Below are 18508 nucleotides of genomic sequence, written 5' to 3'. Positions count from 1 at the left end.
CTTCTTCTCAGGATTAACCATTGACTCTAAATGCAGTGTGCTGAACACTCATTCAAATCTCAAACTGCTAATACTGTAATTTTCCACAGGCTCTACTTCAAAATTGGATTTTGGATGAAGCTCAGTCACATTAAAATGCACTTCTTAAAATTGTGATTTGCGTTTCCACAACATTGCTATGTAATTTGGTTGATGTGTTCTTTTGAGGATATCATGTACTACACAATGTATTACTCTGTTACTGTGGAATGATTTTTCTTCAAATCTGTGCAGTCTGACTGTTGTTAATTGTTAGACTTGGATTAAGAGTAGTACTCTTGCCCAAGTGAGAAGGTTGTAGGAGTCCAAGCATTACTCCATTGACTTGAATGTATAATTGAGGTTGACATTTCAGTGTAGTATTAAGGGAGTGTTTTACTGACGAAACTGCCATCTTTCTGATGAGACAGTAAACAGTGGCCTCATCTGGCCTTGGGTGGATACAAGAGTTCCTAGTGTTCTTTTGAAAAGTGTAGGAGTTCTCCTGGATTTCTGGCTATCATTTAGTCCCTCAGCCAACTCCTGAAGCAGATGATTGAATAATTATCCAATTAGTTTTGCAAAAGCTCAAATGCTAGCTTTGTTTATTCCAGTACAGTTGGCCAAAGTACTTTTGACTGTAAAATGTGTAACATTATATAGTTATTAAGTCCTTCTTTTCTTTAGATGTGATACTTTCATTGTTTAAAAGCAAAACACTGCACATGTTAAAAATGTGGAAAGAGAAAGTCCTGGTAATACTGAAGTCAAGCAGCATCTGTGGAATAAGAAACAGATTTAATGTTTTAGGTCATTGACCTTTGATGATTGTTTAGCGTGGAGAACTTGATAAAATACATTAGTCAGTTTCATACGGAAGCACTCAGCCCCAATATCAAAAAAGCAGAGAGCGAGCAAAGGAGTTGGTCATGTTGAAATCACAGAATGCTAACAGGACCACAATTTCAATGCTTAATGCAATACAATTGGCACCTCCCACCTTGATTTGCTGCCAGTTATCTCAAATTGCGGGCCGTCCCACTGATATGCAATCAAGATTAAACAGCAACATTGAGAGGACCTCATTGACTGCCAAATAGCCAAAGCAGTTCTCTTGATTGGCACCCTATTCATTACCATCAACATTTACTCTTTTCAGCACCAACAGGGGCTGCAATGTGTGCCATCAAAAAAAATGCATTAAAGTAATTCACCAAGGCTTCTTCGACAGCACCTTTCAAACCCATAATCTCTCTTACATAGAAGGTCAAGGTCTGCAGATGCATGGGAATATAGCACCTGCAGATTCCCCTCCAAGAAGCACATCACCCTGACTTGGAACTATTTTGCATTTCCTTCACTGTTGCTGGGTCAAAATTCTGGAACTCCCTTCCTAACAGCACCGATAGTGCACCTATACCACATACTCTGCAGCAGTTTAGCACCTTCTTGAGGGCAATCAGGGACGGGAATTAAATGCCAACAGTGCACTACATCCCTTGAACAAATAAAATTTATATATTTTAATTTACACGTCCGGAAATGAGATGGGATTACTCAATTCCAAATCTGTCCTGCCACCAATTTAAAATCAAAGTATCATTATTTTAACATCTTTAAGTGTAACATTCTGCCAGAGTTTAACTTAAATTTACACTACCATGTTTAATATAGAAATGCATAATACAATGGTCTATTTTAGTCTGACATGTACAGCAGGAAGCCCACTGTATGCAGCTAAGCAACTTAGAATATCCATTATTTTGAGGGCAGGGTAGCAGCAACAGTGGTATGTTTAATAAAAATGAATTGCCTTTACATGTAAGTATTGGCAATATTCTATACATGATTGTAACTAAACACTGCACAAATAAATTGTTGAATTATTTTTGTCACTAGGCATCAAAAATTATATGCAAAATTCTCAAGTTATGTCATTACTTACCTTTTGTATTCTTGCATATGGGTTTAGGCAAACATCCATTTCCCTGCCAAACACTCACAAATCAATTTATTTGTAAAATGGTACTTCTAGAAAATTTTATTTAAAACAGAATTTCAATGTCAAGTATATTTTTCTGCCACCTCAAAAGCTAGCAATGCATTGTAGGTTAAGTAAGAGTACACACATCAATGTGACTCATGATACAAAATTTGCCATGGAAGAGTTTATAATTTTGCGTCTCAGTCTAACTAGTAACTTGCCTTCAGGGCTACAGGATTGATACAATTCTTAATAACAATTGTATCAGCGTACTTCTTTCTTCCATGAATTTTAGTCTTTTTCTAAAAGTTATTTATAAATGTAAACATATAGCAATAAAGGCTTTGAAATAGTATATATTTGATTGATCAAAGACCACAGATGGCATGAAGTAATTGTTATCACATTCATTCAAAAGGTTCAGATGACAAAATACATAAAAAAAATGAAGTTATGAACCCACATGATTTAATTTTGTTTTGAATATTTATATTGTAGGTTTGGAGTGTACTGTGTGTCAAAGGAATGTCTGTTACCATTCACCTTGACTATCACTATCCAAGGACATTTAACAAACTTGTTTGTGAAAATGTCTTGTCAGCCAGCATGTTTCACTATGGCACCCTCTATAGGAAATCTGCAAACAGGATAAACAGCAGGGAAATAGCAAGGACTGCAGATGCTAGAGTCAGAGACAATACAGTGTGGAGCTGGAGGAACACAGCTGGCCAGGCATCAGAGGAGCCGGAGAGTTGACGTTTCAGGTCAGGACACTTCTTCAGAAATGGGGACGGGAAAGGGAGCTGGGAAATAAATGGAGGGGGGGGGGGGGGAAAGGTGTGAGGGGGGGAAAATTAGGTGGGGTGGTGGTGATGGGTGGGAGGTAGGGCTAGGGGGATTGGTCAGTGGGATGGGTGGGGCGGTTAGGTGGGAGAGAAGATGAACAGGTTGTGTCGGATCAAGGAGGCAGGAGGGAGGATGGGTGGGGTGGCAATCGGTTGGATGCAGGTCGAGGATTGTGGGGATTGGTTGGCGGGAAGGGTGGCGCGGATATTCGGGGAAGATGATGGACAGGTTGTGTCAGCTCAAGGAGGCGGAGATGAGAGGGATATTTAGACCTGGGATGAGGCTTGGGAGATTTTAAAACTGGTGAATTCTATGTTAAGGCCATCGGGCTGTAGGCTCCTGAGGTGGAATATGAGGTGTTGCTCCTCTAGTTTGCACGTGGTGTCATTGTAGCACTGGAGGCGGCCCAGGATGGACAGGTCATCAGGGGATTTGGTGGGGGGGTGGGGAGGAAAGTTCAAACGATTGACGACCAGAAGGTGTTGTCATTTGTCAAGAGTGCAGATGCTCCACAAAACGGTGCCCCGAGACTGAGCTTGGGAGGTTCTTCAACCAATATTAATAATCCCTTCTGACACTCAGACCTCAAAGCAGGTTTTTAAAAAAAAACCAAATAAAAAAAAAAATCGTAGAAAAAACTAATTACATGTTAATTATTCTACAGAATTGGGTCAGTTTCACTTACTTCACCATTAAAAAAAACTTAATCATTGATTGTACAAGCCTTAACTTTCACAGCTGCCTTTAGAGCAGGCACAGCAAGTAATTAGCTTAAGTTCACAGCATTACAATGAGTTCTATGTAGATGCCATCAGCAATCACCGAAACACTGGGCCAGTAGACTCTAATTTAAAGATTTTCAAATTTGATTAGGCATGTTTAAGATGTCAGAGATTATTTCAGTTTTACTCAATCATAAAAGCAGGTATGACGTTCACACAGTAAATCTGGGCTATTAGCTCAGCAAAATGAAAACCATTACTAACAGTTCCAATATTGCAGCTGTTACACTGATTAATACAGTAGCAATACAGTTTATAGAGTATAATAGGAAATTGTGGATAGTTAAAACGAAGAATTACCAGGCCAGCATTTTGCATTTAAGAGAAATCTCATTAAAATGTTGATTGCCTTATTGAAGCCAATGAACACACAAAAAGATTGTAAACGGTACAGTGTGATTCCTTTGTTCAGAGCTCTCTAAATTGCTGTTCTGACATTTATTAGTTGAACCATGGGCTGATCAGATACTTTAGGTATAAAACATATATACACACACACACATGCAAAACATACCTCAGTTTTTCTATTGCCATGTAGTAATTTAACACCTCTTTTTTCAAAATATGCCAGTAGATCTTTGCAATGGTTAAGGTTTACAGACATTTTTTTTGAGAGAGGGTAATAAAGATTTTTAACAGATATCAGAGTACATATAAATCATGAAAAAAGCTACACAACTTTTTTTTCCTACAGGTTGTGGACCTTCTGTAGTATTGCTCACAAAGGAGATATTTGATAGAGAGGGAATTTAACTGTGGATAAAAGTATCGGTCAAAAATAATGAAATGGATGGAAATGAATTAAATGGTACACAGAATTCTTAGCTGACAATTGGGATGCTGTTTATTGGAAAACTTAATCTAATTACATACAATGGTTGATAAATAAAGGGCACTGAAGTTCTTAAAACAAAAACTGTGAACTATAACAGCTATTCATGAAAACTTTACAATTCGATAAAAGCATCTCAGTATCTACAATCTCTCCACACCTAGAAGGGCAACAGCATGGCACACTATCACTCAAATTAGCCTCTAGAACACATACGATTTGACTTGAATAAGTATCTCATTTCCATTCCTTCATAGTTGCGGAGTTAAAAAAGAAAGCCTGGAATTCCCTGCTCAATTGTATTGTAGAAGAATTTCCATCAGATGAACTATAACAGCTCAAAGACAACTCACCACCCTTTTAAGGGCAAGTACTGACTTTGCTGGAAGTGCTAATATCCTAAATTTGACAATAAAAAAGAAGCTTGTAAAATATGTATACTCCATAAGGCTGCATTTAAATTAAGTAAAAGAAGAAAACTCATCCCATAAGTGACTGTTTTACAAAGATTACGTTGGAATTTCAATAAAGCCCGAAAACATTTTGTGTATTGACAAATTGCAGATTTTTATCAATGATGGGCTATTTTGCTAACATTCTAGGTTGTGGTAGCCACTGCATCTGTTTTGTAATTCAGGCTTTTATCAACCTCATGTTGAAACATGGGGTGGGATGTTGGCTCAGTGGTTAGCACTTCTGCCTCACAGCGCCAGGGACCCAGGTTCGATTCCAGCCTTGGGCAACTGTCTGCGTGGAGCTTGCACATTCTCACCGTGTCTGTGTGGGTTTCTGCCTCGTGCTCTGGTTACCTCCTATAGTCTAAAGCAAATTAGGTGGATTGGCCATGCTAAATTACCCACAGTGCTCAGGGATGTGTAAGCTAAGTGTGTTAGCCATGGGAAATGCCAGATTGTAGGGATAGGCTAGGGAAGTGGGTCTAGGTGGGATACTCTTCAGAGGGTTGGTGTGGACTTGTTGGGCTGAATGGCCTGTTTGTTTCCACACTGTGGGGATTTTATATTCTACAATGGACATAATGGACACTGCTTTTGCCACACAGTGGCAGCTTTAAACTAATACAGATTAACATGCACTGTCCTGAAATTTATAAATGGCTCAGATATATGGGAACATCACCACCTTCAAGTTTCCTTCTAAGCCACTTGGAAATATATCGCCATTCCTTCACTGTCTCTGGGTCAAAATCCTGGAATTCCCTCTCTGATGGCATTGTGGGTCAACCCTCAGCAGGTGGACTGCAGCAGTTCAATAAGGCAGCTCAATTCCACCTTCTCAAGGGCAACTAGGAATGGGCAATAAATGCTGGCCAGTCAGCAATGCCCACATCCCACAAACAAATATAAAAAAATTCCTACTAATTAATAACACAAATATTAAAATACAAATGTATTCAATGATACCTTTAATGTTGTTATGATAATACACACATGAACACACAACTAGAAAGGATACCATCAAGATGTAGGATTTTCACTCCCCAGGAACGTGCATTGACCAATATACTGTTACTACCACCACATTCCTGTCAGAGAGAAAGAATTACAGGGCATTTTGACATTTGCACTAATTAATTTTTTTAAAAAGGTTGTAATGTTTGACCACTCTACCAAGCAGATCACAAACATTTTACTGAGCTTAGGAAAAAAGATAACTAATTTCTAACTTATTTTTCATTGAGTTTCATAATTTAGTTCTATTTTCCTCACTTGAATTCAAAAAATAACTTGCATTTACTTCATATCAATTTTTAAAAAAATACCTTGATAGGATTCCCCTTAATTGTGTAGTTTAACTTCTCCATTGTATCTTTAAATGGCATTTACTCCTGGCATTTTAAGATTATGAAACAACAGACGAGAACTAAACAGTGTGAAAACAAAGCAAAAGCTCCAGACCACAGGATAAGAGGTCTGGGGGAATTTGTGGACACCTCAAGGAAATTTGACAGTTGTGTGTAGCAGTGAAAAAAATGTAATTGTATCATAAGACATATAGCCAAAGAGGGGCGCACCTGAGTACATACTAGGAGATGACAAGAACTTTACACAAGTTACAATCATATCCAAGGATACACCCATCCAGACAGTGAACAAAAAGGAGCCTGAACACAGTAGATGTTTTACATCTATTAGATTCACTGAATCAACACTATTTAGGTGACACCCCATTATGGAGAAGTTTCCAAGCAGTGCTGCAGCCATATTAACACCATTTGGAATTGCTAGATAATAAACATAACAGGTATGTGGCTGATGTTGGTCTTCTGTATCCCCAAAGCCCAAACGTCGCACCTTCCTGCTATAGCAACCGATATCAGCAAACTCAACTGACCAACGATTGAAGTTGGGGACTTTCGGTTTACAATGCTTGATATCAGAACTCATCACTCAAGCCTCATTGGAATTTGTGGATTAAATGAAAACATTCCACTATTCAGTTTTATCAGTGTATTGAATGTTGGTAAAATAGTTTCTTACATTATTCTTGATCACTGTTTCAAGTAGTTGTTTTCCCCTGCTGATCTGCATCTGAAAAACAGATTAGATTCAAACATCAGAGCAATGTTTCAGGCCAATAAATGATATCCCTGATCGGAATCTGGTGGAAGAGTAAAAACACATTCCTTCTAAAGGAAACCTCACTCCCCACCTGGACTTTTCACCATTTGCGCTAACTGGTAGCAATATGGTTCTCACCACACAAATCAGACCTTACTTCCTTTCTCTTCGTTTCAGCATCTCACCTTGTTTTCTTCTCCTTTTGCCTCTCACTTGAAATCCTTGTTCCCTACTGTTCACAAAAGTTTCAATGAGATTTCTTCGCTGCTTTTCTCCCTCACGCATGGCACGAAGTGATGCCATGTTATTTCGTGATATAAACCTCAATTCATCATGTTTTCTTTCTGTTGACTTAACTGCCCTTCTGTCCTCCATAGCCTAAGTTTCCATTCATACTATACAACCCATATTCACGCTCTTCATCATGCCAACTTGTCGGCTCAGTATTCCCATAGGCATAAGTCACAGATAAGGAAATTTCTGATCACATATGTGCATCACCCTCCAGTTACATTTTCCTCTGCCTATTTCCTTTTGCGTCAGTCTCTCAAGCCCAGGAAACACAGTGAATGGTTGCAGTTAAGAACTGGTTTAGTCATTCACCACCAGACTGGGTTGGATAATAAAAAATAAAAGTCGCATTAAGTTCTGGCCCCAGCTGCCAAAATCGTTCCCTATTCCGGAATCAAAAATAACCACCAGCTTCTTTTTTTGGTTCACTCATGGGATCTGGACATCACTGCTAAACAATACTTATTGCCCATCTCTAACTGCTCTAGAGAAGGGGTGGCAAGATGCCTTCTTGAACTGCTACAGTCTTTGGAGTCTAGGGACACTCAGGATATTGACCGGAAGGGATTGATCCAGCAATAGTAAAGGAATGCCAATATAGTTCCAAGGCATGATGGTGAGAGACTTGGAAGGGAACCTGCAGGTGGTGAAGGTCCCATTCATCTGCTGTCTTTGTCCTTCTCAAGGGTGGAGGTCATGGGTTTGGAAATTGCTGTTGAAGCAACCTTGGTAAATTGCTGGGTTGCATCTTGTTGATGGCTTGGATATCAAGTTTTGAGTTGCTACATATGTTCAAAGTCTCTGTACTTCTGGGTACACTCCCATCCCTCCTGCAGCAGCCTTCTCCTTCCAACCAGCCACACCTTGCAGACTCCTCCTCCCCACCCATGGCAGCCATTGCAATATCTAACTCCAAGAGGAATCCCTGAAGTAGCAGCAAAGACAATTTTCAAATTTAAAAAAACAATGCCTAAAGAAAGTTTGCTAGTGTTTATTGGAGTGGGTGGGAGGGAGAATGGTGAGGTGAGAGAGATAAAGAAGAGTTTAAGCACATCAGCAGGATCAGGTTCAAATGGAAGTGAATTACACAGTTAAATCAGCCTGAAAACAGATGACCGGGAAGTATATCACCCACAGAATTCAACGTTCACTTCACTGTGCTTTGAGAAAACAGGGTTCAGGGAGAAAAGTGGAAGATTGTGAAATAAATGCTATTATAAATCAGCTTCACAATCTTAGCATTATTTCAAGGAGAACTCCAGATACTTCAACTGTATTCACTTTCAACAGCTGAAACATCAGCTCACTATGACCAAATGTAGCAAAATAAACAAACTTTCCTTTAATATATTTGATAAGCTATCTCAGTAAGGTATGACTCAAATGTTTTCTGATTTGAGAATAACTGGTTCTCTACATCTTGCGGCGTACGATAACTGTACTTAATCAGCTAACAGGCAAATCGTTCCCGTACACACTTGAAATAGCAGAAGGAGGGGCTTGGACAACACTCTATTTAAGGAAACATATAGAAGAATTCACAGCGCACCTGGTGTTTATACCAGAATCTCATCACTGGGTGAAAGTGGCTGACAAGAAATCAGGGACACATTATAACACAACATGGTAAAGCATTGCAGCATGAGATGCCAGAAAATTCTAATGCTTTTTGTGAGTTGCAGTGAAATGCAGATGCTTCTAGGCTACTTCAAATGGGTGAAGTTATCATACTTCAAGTAGGTAGAAACACTACTTTTCCTTTTGCTTACCTTCTATTACCTTCAAGACTTTGAACTAACACATTTTTATTAAATTGTCAATGATTTCAGCTTTTCATGCTGTTGGTAGAGGATGAATTCTATGCTAACAACTGTACACAACCTTATTATGTACATCATTCTGGGGAAGCTTTAAGTAATAAGGTGTCAGCACCCATGAGCTAAGGTTGCCATCAGAAAAGTCTCTGCTCATCACTATACAGACAAGGTTGTTCAGTCCCAGTTATTCAAAGCGGTGAAGGTGTGGAGTTCAGGATACCATACTTCCTTAGTTCCTTGTCATTCTCTCTCAAATTTTGATTCTAAATATAATTCCTAATTTACAATAAGAAACTAAAATCAGATTTATCTCAAATTCCCATTACTGTTATTTGTTACAATGAAACAGAAATTTTACAGGAGTAAGGTGCAAGCTAATAACAGACCAAATCAATTTCTGCATGGTCAATCATTTTTCTTCTCCTGTGTCATTGCCTTCCCAATCACAACCACCACAGGTTTATTTACTTAAAGGTAACAGTCAAAATCCTGAAGGCCTTGCAATCCATCCATTAGTGTCACAAATCAGGAAGTTCCCAGGTTCAATGGCTTTTTTCTGCTGAACTGATTGATCCAGGGAAATTAGGTTACAACTACGATTCAACACATTCAAGTTTCATCTGATGAAACATCATAGGAATAAAGATATGCATGCCTGACAGTATGTCATCCCTTAAAATACACTGAAACAAACATAGTCCTGTGCTCAAAAGATGGTGTCGGAGATTCCCTAAAACCAAGGAAGGATCCCCGATGGCAAACAATTGCAGGCAGAGTTCCCATTCTTGAACATAAAGAGCGCTATTCATTCAGGCACCCACCCCTAGACCAGGCTGATAAAGCACCCATTCCAACATCAGGCTAATAAGGCCAAGTCATCAGTATGGGAGTGAAAGTTTTCAAGGAACATTCTTCCATCAGGGTGACCAGTTTGCTCATTGATCATTTAAAAGGCCTACAGAACACAGAAGTTGATCTGAACTGTGATCAGCTAATTTGTCGCCAGAGCAGCAAACTCAACCAAAATGAATTGCAAATTTTTTTTTGAATAGCACCAAGTGGGTCTAAAAATTCTCAACCCAGTAGACATCAACAAATTGCATTCAGCACTTATTGCAACTGAACACAAATATGCAAAATGTACCATTTCTGGGGTTTGCTTACTTACCATCTGGCCATCTTTGGGATTGACAGATTGAGGGGTCCCAATTGGATTGTTTTTTAAATGCTCTCTGTTTGGAACAGGTGCTAAATTGACAGATGAATTCCGCAGCTTTGCCTCCCTGCTGTTGGAAATCACATAACTCACTTCTTTACTGAGAAAACTTTCTATTGTCTGAAAGTCAAAAGAAAAAAGCACCACGTCAGGAGAAAAATGTGAATCACAAAATCGTAACAAAACCATTACTCATCGTTGAATATAATTTCCCAGAAAACACATGATAAAGTCCAGATAAGTAACATTACACTTGCCTTGAAAAAGCCTTCATAGAAAGTTTTAAAAATATTGTGCTACAATCCTCATTTATTAGACTTAGTGAAGGTATCTCAGAGATGGACGAAATAGTGGAAAGCAAATGGTGCACTTTCATGAAAAGGTAAGAGAAAAAGCTTTCATGTTTGTAAAGAGCACTTGGGATCACATCAGTCAACACCTGCAGATAGATTTGTTGGTTTACTGCACAACATTAACAGAAAATCTAAAAAGCTTTTTCTCATTTTCCTACCCCTACCACCCCAGTATGACAGAGTCTAATTGTGGCTCTCAGAGGCATTTTCAATAATTCAAGTAAAAGTAATAGGCTAGGTAACAACTTCCTGAATTATATTTTCAGCTATTTGCTAGACAAACCTGTGTTTTCAAGGATGTCCTTCAGCCACAGTATTCAGAGTTGATAATATGAAAAAAAAATCAGAGCTTTTGGCTTTTGATTTGGTATGATTGCAACAGGTAACAAAGTAGGAGATGTTAAAGGGTTACCAAAATGATTTTTCAAATATATGTTTACTTATGGTGGACTGTTGCCTCCTCCAAAATACACAAATTGTTTTTATGTACAGTTATTCTTGGTAACATCAAATATCCCCTTTTTTTAAACACTCCAACCTAAACAATCTTGGAAAAATAATGGTTGGGATGAAAATTCAGTTATTATAACTTAATTCTTCTACTTCTATATACAAGAACATAATGCTGAAGTGACTTTTCCACAGCCATTTTTATCCTTCACATTTTCTTTTGAAGGCATTAGATGGTTATATTTTCACAGTATAGCAACTAGAATAATGACATTCCTACAAAAGGATTTTAAAATTTCTTCAATAAATTTTCTATACACTCGCTCTTCTGTATATAATTCATCCTTACATGCCTTATTACTTTAAATCTGTATAAAGTCAAATGTTGTCAGATTCTGGATATATTCTTCATTAAACACTGCCTTCATTTAAAGCTCTTGTCATTCCTTGATTCTGGGAAAAGCATTAATTCACCTACCCCTCAAAATACTTGTCCATGATGGTCACCGAGACACAATTGGTTAAAATGTTTGTCTGCTAATTGAAAGGATAGTGGTCTGAGCCCAACCCAGGGACCAATATGTTGGCTGTCCAAAGGTTTCATGTGGCACGTTAGTAGTGTCCTCATCTCTGGGCCAGAAGATCAGAAGTCTCACCTGATCCAGAGGTGTGGCATAACATGACTGAACAGGTCGATTAAAAAAAGACCTGTCTGTCATTTTACCATGATTTATGCTTTCAATCATATTGCTCCCAGTTAACACAAGCTGGATATGGAGGAAGGAGGACTTTCAATCCACTTTAGCTCATCCATAAACACAGGAGCGATAGTAGCTTAAATTAATTTGTTTCCACTAAATTGCCTAGAAGGCCATTTCATGGATCAGTCTATGGGAAACACTTGCTATCATTGGTGTTAAATTTCCATTGATTAGAAACGAAGTCTTTTTGTCTTTTAGAATGTTCTTATACAGTTGGTCAAAATATAAAAACGAAACAATAACAGGTTTAAATCAGGAGTTTCAGATGTACATACCCCTCCCAATTTCTTTACAATGTCCTCCAGGTACTTTGAATTCTTGTTATTTGGAAGATCCAGGTAAAATGTCTTGCCAGAAATGAAACAATTCTTTACAGTGCTATTTTTGTACCCTTGCACCAAGCACCTGTGTGGCATCTTCTGTGGTTCAAATGTCCTTGAAGATTTTCTTCTGAAAAGAAACAGTTCCACTGTGTCAAACATTTACAGATCAAAATATTCAAATGTGAATTCATGTGGAGCTGAACATCAAAGAGGTAACTGAATTTGATCTGCTGTACAAACCGTTTATAAATGGCTTTATTTGTGTTGGCTTATGTTATATAAATATTGCTTAGCCAGTTGCACCGAAGAAAACTTTAATGATTGTCAGATAAACCAGTTGGGGTGAAATGGGGTTTTCCTAGCTGTTCACCTGAGCAATTAAGTCTCTTTATTTGCTTTGTTACTATGGATTCTAACACTCATGCACCAGGAGCTGATAGGACTAAACAAGGCTTGGATTTTGAAAACAATGGCAAAGCAATGCACATGTCGCTGTCCAAAGACCTTGCTTACTGTGCCTGTGGATTTACCTTTTCTGACAGTCATTTGATTCTGGCACCAGCCATAGGAGGATCTCTCATGCTCATTGACAGCAATGTCACGGACCTACCAACCACAATGTTGGCAAGAATCAGGGCGCAAGAATCAGGTTTCATCAATCACTGTTTATAAACATTATAGTAAATAAAGTAAAGGTTCAGACATACATGTGTTAAGGTAACTATTATAAAATCTTTCACAAGCTTATTCAAATTATAGAATTTTTAAATCATGGAGAGATTGGGCATTTCTCAAATATATAATTTGTTACACAAAGCTAGAGGTTGCTAAGCAGAAATGGAGAGTCAGTGGAGACTTCAACAGCATATTATGGGGAACAGTGATTAACTGTCCTTTCTACACACATCAGAACTCATCTGTTTTACAGTGTGATAACAGCCAAACCTTGAGTTGCGCTACCATTACAACTGCAAAATTTTGATTATGAAAGTAGCTTTACAATACTTCTGTGGCAATAACTATTCATAATTTAATTGACCAAACCTTGCTGTAAAAGGAGCTTGGCTGAATTATTAAGTTTATTTCATTAATTGGTGTAAGTACCGCCGGTTTCAAATCCTGGACGAGAGCTGTTATTTCCTAAATTTAACTCAAAAACAAATGCAAACGCGTCTTGTGTTATTGAACTTCAATTCATGATCCATTTTGTTGCAGGGCACATCAAAAATTTGTGTTAAACAGGCCTACACTGTATTAGATTATTGTATTAAACTAGTTACATTGCCTCTACTTCACTTTTGCCAATGATGCATTATTCTCTTGGATAGTAACCCAACATCAGTATCAAAAATGATCGAAAGATAGCAAGATGTGGAGCTGGATGAACACAGCAGGCCAGGCAGCAGAGGAGCAGGAAAGCTGACGTTTCGGGTCTGGACCCTTCAGAAAGATAGCAAGTTTGAATACTAATATAATCAAGGTCCCATCCACTTTTAAAATTAAAAAGCTGGGCTCCCAAGAACAACGCTATTCACATTTCAGATTGTTATGATCCTCACTATTAACTAACATAACAAATATGTTACAACTTGTTTGTACGTTATGCATCCTCCATGTAATTTTGCAGCCTTGGAGGTTTTTCCCCCCACACTTCTCACTGCTTTTCAGCAGGCTTCCTTCTCCCTGCAACGTTACAGCAAGTCTTCCAATGTCCTTTGAAAGCCATTCTACACAGTTTTCTGAGCACTCCAAAAACCAGATTCCAAGGCAGTCGCAAACAAATCCCCAGTCCTTAAATTTCCACAAATCCCTTCTTTTCAAGCAGGAAACTAATTCATATCTGAATCCTGCTTGGTGGCCATTCCAACACAATATATTCCTGTGCTTTGCACAGCAATAGGTGTTTCAGTCCTGCTCTCTGAATCACTATCGAGAAAACCAACTGAGTCTTTTGAATCAAGGTATGAAACTGAAACTTGGTATCCTGTAGCTATTGGTCTGGGCCTCTTGCCCCATAACAACCAATCACATGGGCTCGTCTCTGGGCGGAGTTTAGTACGATCACTATCCCCCTTCACCTGAAAGGCAAAATTTGGAAACAAAAGTATCACATCTGTATTTAAGACTCCAAAGTACTGATTCTTCAATTAGTTTCAATATTTATTGTATTTGAGAGCTCGAAGTACAGAATTCTGGGTGCATTTGAGTAAATACCCTTTTGGAGCTCTGCCTACCACAAATTCAGAACATTTACAGCAAAATTATAAACATTGCAAATCAGTAATCTCAGAGCTGAGGAGAACAAAAAAAAGCAGAACAAAGTTTCAGTAGTTTATTGCAGATTTTGGATGACACCTGCTAATGACTGTAACCAAGACAGATGTCTGATAAAACTAACCAATCTGGCTACTGGAAGAACATTATGGTCCTATTTGCACTGTGTGAAACCGATTATGGTAAAGTATACTTCTTGGATATTTTCTAATTAACCCGTTCAGAGATGTTATTACACATCTCTCGAACAGGTGGGACTTCAATCCAGGTCTCCTGGCTGAAAGGAAAAGGACACCATCACTGAACCACAAGAATCCTTGTTCACGTATCTGCCTTTTTAACCAACCAGTTCAGACATCTTATGACACAAGTTTGAGGAGGGTAGGATTTGAACCTGGATCTCCTAGCTCAGAAGTTAGGATAGATATATAGTGTACACAAAAAACATGACAAATCCAACCAGGCCTATCAGTCCACTCTCCGTCATCAGTAAAACACCTCCTCAGCAATAACCTGCCCAGTGACACCCAGTTTGGGTTCCAATCAGCTCCTGACTTCATTATAGCCTTGGTTCAGACAAGGACAAAAGAAGTGAATTCCAGAGTAGAGGTGAGACCAACAGCCCTTGACATCAAGACATTTGACAGAGTATAGCATCAAGGAGCCCTAGCAAAACTGGAATCAACGAATATAGGGGGCAAACTCTCTGGTGGTTGGAGCCATAGCTGGCACATAGGAATACAGTTGTGGTTGTTGGAAGTCAGTCATCTCAACTCCAGGACGTCGCTGCAGGAGTTCCTCAGCATAGTGCCCTAGGCCCAAACATCTTCAGCTCCTTCATCAAATTACCTTCCCTCCATCATAAGGTCAGAACTGGGGATGTTTGCTGACGATTGCACAATATTCAGCACCGTTCACAATGCCTCAGATGTTGCATTTGAACATGGACTGCTGCAGTAAGATCTGGGCAATATCCAGGATAGGGCTGACAAGTAGCATATAACATTCGCACCATATAAATGCCAGGCAATAACATCCCCAATAAGAATAGAATAGCAATTTATTGTTACTTGCATTTATGAAACATGGTAAGATGTGTATACGTTGCCACAATCTGGCAACATTTTAATTACAGAAATTATAAAAAGAAATAATTGAGACAAAGTTAGGACAAAGTTCATCTTTTGTTCCCTCCATGGCATTTTGGGTTTATGGACTGGCTGAGGGATGCTGCCGCCGAAGACACCCATAAGGCTGCCAAAGCAAGGATATCCAGTCAGTACCCACCATGCTGCCACTGCCGATTCTGACACCGAAGCCACTGCAATGCTGCTATAGCAATGATGGAGAGACCAGACCTTCCTAGATGTGCCACCACTTCAGCCGCGGCCCAAAGGCGCCATGTTGCCCCTATAGCCACGAGGGGCTAACTGGACCACCATGCTGCCACCGCGATAGCTCCGAAGGAACTGCTGCACCACTGCTGGGAGGAACAGTACAGACCCACTGACGATGAAGGCTTCAATAAAGCTGCGGTCACTATCGCCATGAGGAACAGACATCTGGAACCACCACACTGCCACTGCCACAGCAAGCCCTTGCAACCATCTTCCTCCACCACAGCCAAAGAAAATAAGAAAAGATGAACTTTGATACAAAAAAGAAATGAAGAAACAAAACAAAAAAAAGAATGTGAGATAACAAGGTGTAGAGCTGGATGAACACAGCAGGCCAAGCAGCATCAGAGGAGCAGGAAAGATTTTCAGATTTTTGTGAAGAAGGGTCTCGACCCGAAACGTCAGCTTTCCTGCTCCTCTGATGCTGCTTGGCCTGCTGTGTTCATCCAGCTCTACACCTTATCTCAGATTCTCCAGCATTTGCAGTTCCTACTATCTCTGTAACAAAGAAAGAATGTGGCTGGCCAGGTGAGCAGGAGCGTACCTCTGTCTCTTTACATTCAATGGTCTTACCATCGCTGAATGCCCCAACACCATTGACCAGAAACTCAACTGGACTTGCCACATAAACACGGTGACTCCAACAATAGGTCAGAGGCTTGGAAAACTGGGGCAAATAACATACCTCCAGACTCCCCAAAGCCTGTTCACCATCTAAAAGTCAGGAGTGTGATGTTGTACTCCCCACTTGCCTGGATGGGTGCAGCTCCAGCAATACTCAAGAAGTTAGGTACATTCAGGACTAAGCAGCCCACTTGATTGGCACCAAAGCCACAAACATTCACTCCCTCCATCACCAATGGTCAGTAGCAACTGAGCTTATGATCTACAAGATACATTGCAGAAATTCACCAAAGATCCTTAGACAGCACCCTCCAAATCCAAAACTACTTCCATCTAGAAGGACAAGGGCAACAGATACCTGGGAACACCATCTGCATGTCTCCTCCAAAACACACCATCCTGACTTGGAAATATATCATCATTTCCTCACTAATGCTGGGTCAAAATTCTGGAATTTACTCCCCAAGAGAATTGTGGATCAACCTACAGCACTTGGTGGCTCAAGACAACGGCTCACCACCACCTTCTCAAGGACACTAAGGACAAGCAATAAATGCTGGCCAGCCAGCAATGCCAAGTACCACTATTAAATAAGTTACCTTTGACTACTTATTAAGAAATCTTAGACAATCAAGTACTGAAACAATGATTTAAACTTTATTGCAAAATAAGACCCCCCAAGTGAGCAAGTTAAGCCTCATATTGACTATTACTCGATTAGTGGTGGAACTTGGCCACGATCCCACCAACAGAAGTCTGTTTCCGGAAGTGTCCCACATTTGATCCTTGCGCAGTGTTGTTGTTCGAAGTTCTGTTATTGAATTATTCTGGTGTTGAATTCTCAAAATTTTCTCTTTCAAGTTTGGGAAGGGGTGACATTATTGACGAATGAATAGATTCTTTCATCCACAACATTTATTACATTTCTGGAGACCTCATGTCTGTGGCTTGTCTGATCAGAAGTAGCTCCCCTGTTTCTTGTTATATTCGAGGTTAGCTACCTGTTTAAAACAGAGCTTTTCCTGCAATTAACACCTTTACTTTAGACCATTACTTCTGCAGACAGACATTTGTCATGGGGTAACAGGTTATCAAGCAGTTGTTATCTTCTCTCCCTTCCAGGAAACACATTGTTTATGTTCCTTCTTCCTAGAGATGGTTAATTCACATTGAGTCAGAGTCATACAGCATAGAAACAGACCTTTCGGTACAACCATGCTGAACATATTTCCAAACTCAACTATTCCCACCTGCCTGCTCCAGGCCGACATCCCTCCAAACCCTTCCTATTCATGTACTTATCCAAATGTCTTTTAAAACGTTGTAACTGTACCCACATCCACCACTTCCTCAGGAAGTTTATTCCACATGTGAACCACTGTCAGTATAAAAAAAATTTGCATCTTATGTCTTTTTAAAATCTCTCTCCTCTCACCTTAAAAATGTGCCCCCTAGTCTTGACTCTGTCTATAACTCTCATTATTTTATAAACTTCTATCAGGTCATCTCTCAATCTCCTAAGGTCAGTGAAAAAAAATCCCAGCCTTTCTTTATAATTCAAACCTTCCATACCCAGCAACATCCTGGGAGATCCCTCCACTGAATCCTCTCTAGCTTGATAATATCCTTACTATAAAAAGGACAACCAGAACTGGATACAGTATTCCAGAAGAGGTCTCACCAATGTCCTGTTGCTTTTAATTCCTTTATAACAGTTTCTCCTTGCTCCTTTCACCTGGAGAAATTGTTTATTCCAGATAGTTACAACTGCTTCTTTCTATGTGTAACAGCTTGTCTTTGAAGAGTGCTCTCTGAGGACACTGCTAGACATCTACAAGTTTGCACCGGCTTCAGCATAAACATTGCTAGCACTTAAAACCTTCAACCCGATGTCAGGAACACGAGATGCACCCTAATATTCTGCCTCAAAGAACCTCAATTAGAACACTAGTCATAAAAAC

The 18508-nt window shown here is 39.4% G+C and overlaps 1 protein-coding gene across 1 annotated transcript in view; it reads right to left on the bottom strand.

The window, feature by feature from the left end:
• Positions 1 to 18508, bottom strand: part of LOC109918301 — a 43197-nt gene that overhangs the window by 17131 nt on the left and 7558 nt on the right. Inside the window, exons 2-7 of the mRNA XM_020518214.2 lie at positions 12205 to 12379; positions 10318 to 10485; positions 6961 to 7011; positions 5936 to 6005; positions 4145 to 4206; positions 1964 to 2006 (exon numbers count right to left, since the gene is read on the bottom strand). Of these exons, the coding sequence (XP_020373803.2) occupies positions 1964 to 2006; positions 4145 to 4206; positions 5936 to 6005; positions 6961 to 7011; positions 10318 to 10485; positions 12205 to 12345 (535 nt within the window). The 5' untranslated portion in view covers positions 12346 to 12379. The remainder of the gene's footprint in view (positions 1 to 1963; positions 2007 to 4144; positions 4207 to 5935; positions 6006 to 6960; positions 7012 to 10317; positions 10486 to 12204; positions 12380 to 18508) is intronic.

This window comes from Rhincodon typus, chromosome 30, assembly GCF_021869965.1.
Source record: "Rhincodon typus isolate 14 chromosome 30, sRhiTyp1.1, whole genome shotgun sequence".
Classification (NCBI taxonomy): Eukaryota; Metazoa; Chordata; class Chondrichthyes; order Orectolobiformes; family Rhincodontidae; genus Rhincodon; species Rhincodon typus.
The sequence above is the reverse complement of the archived record's forward strand: the minus strand, read 5'-3'. Positions and strand labels throughout refer to the sequence as shown.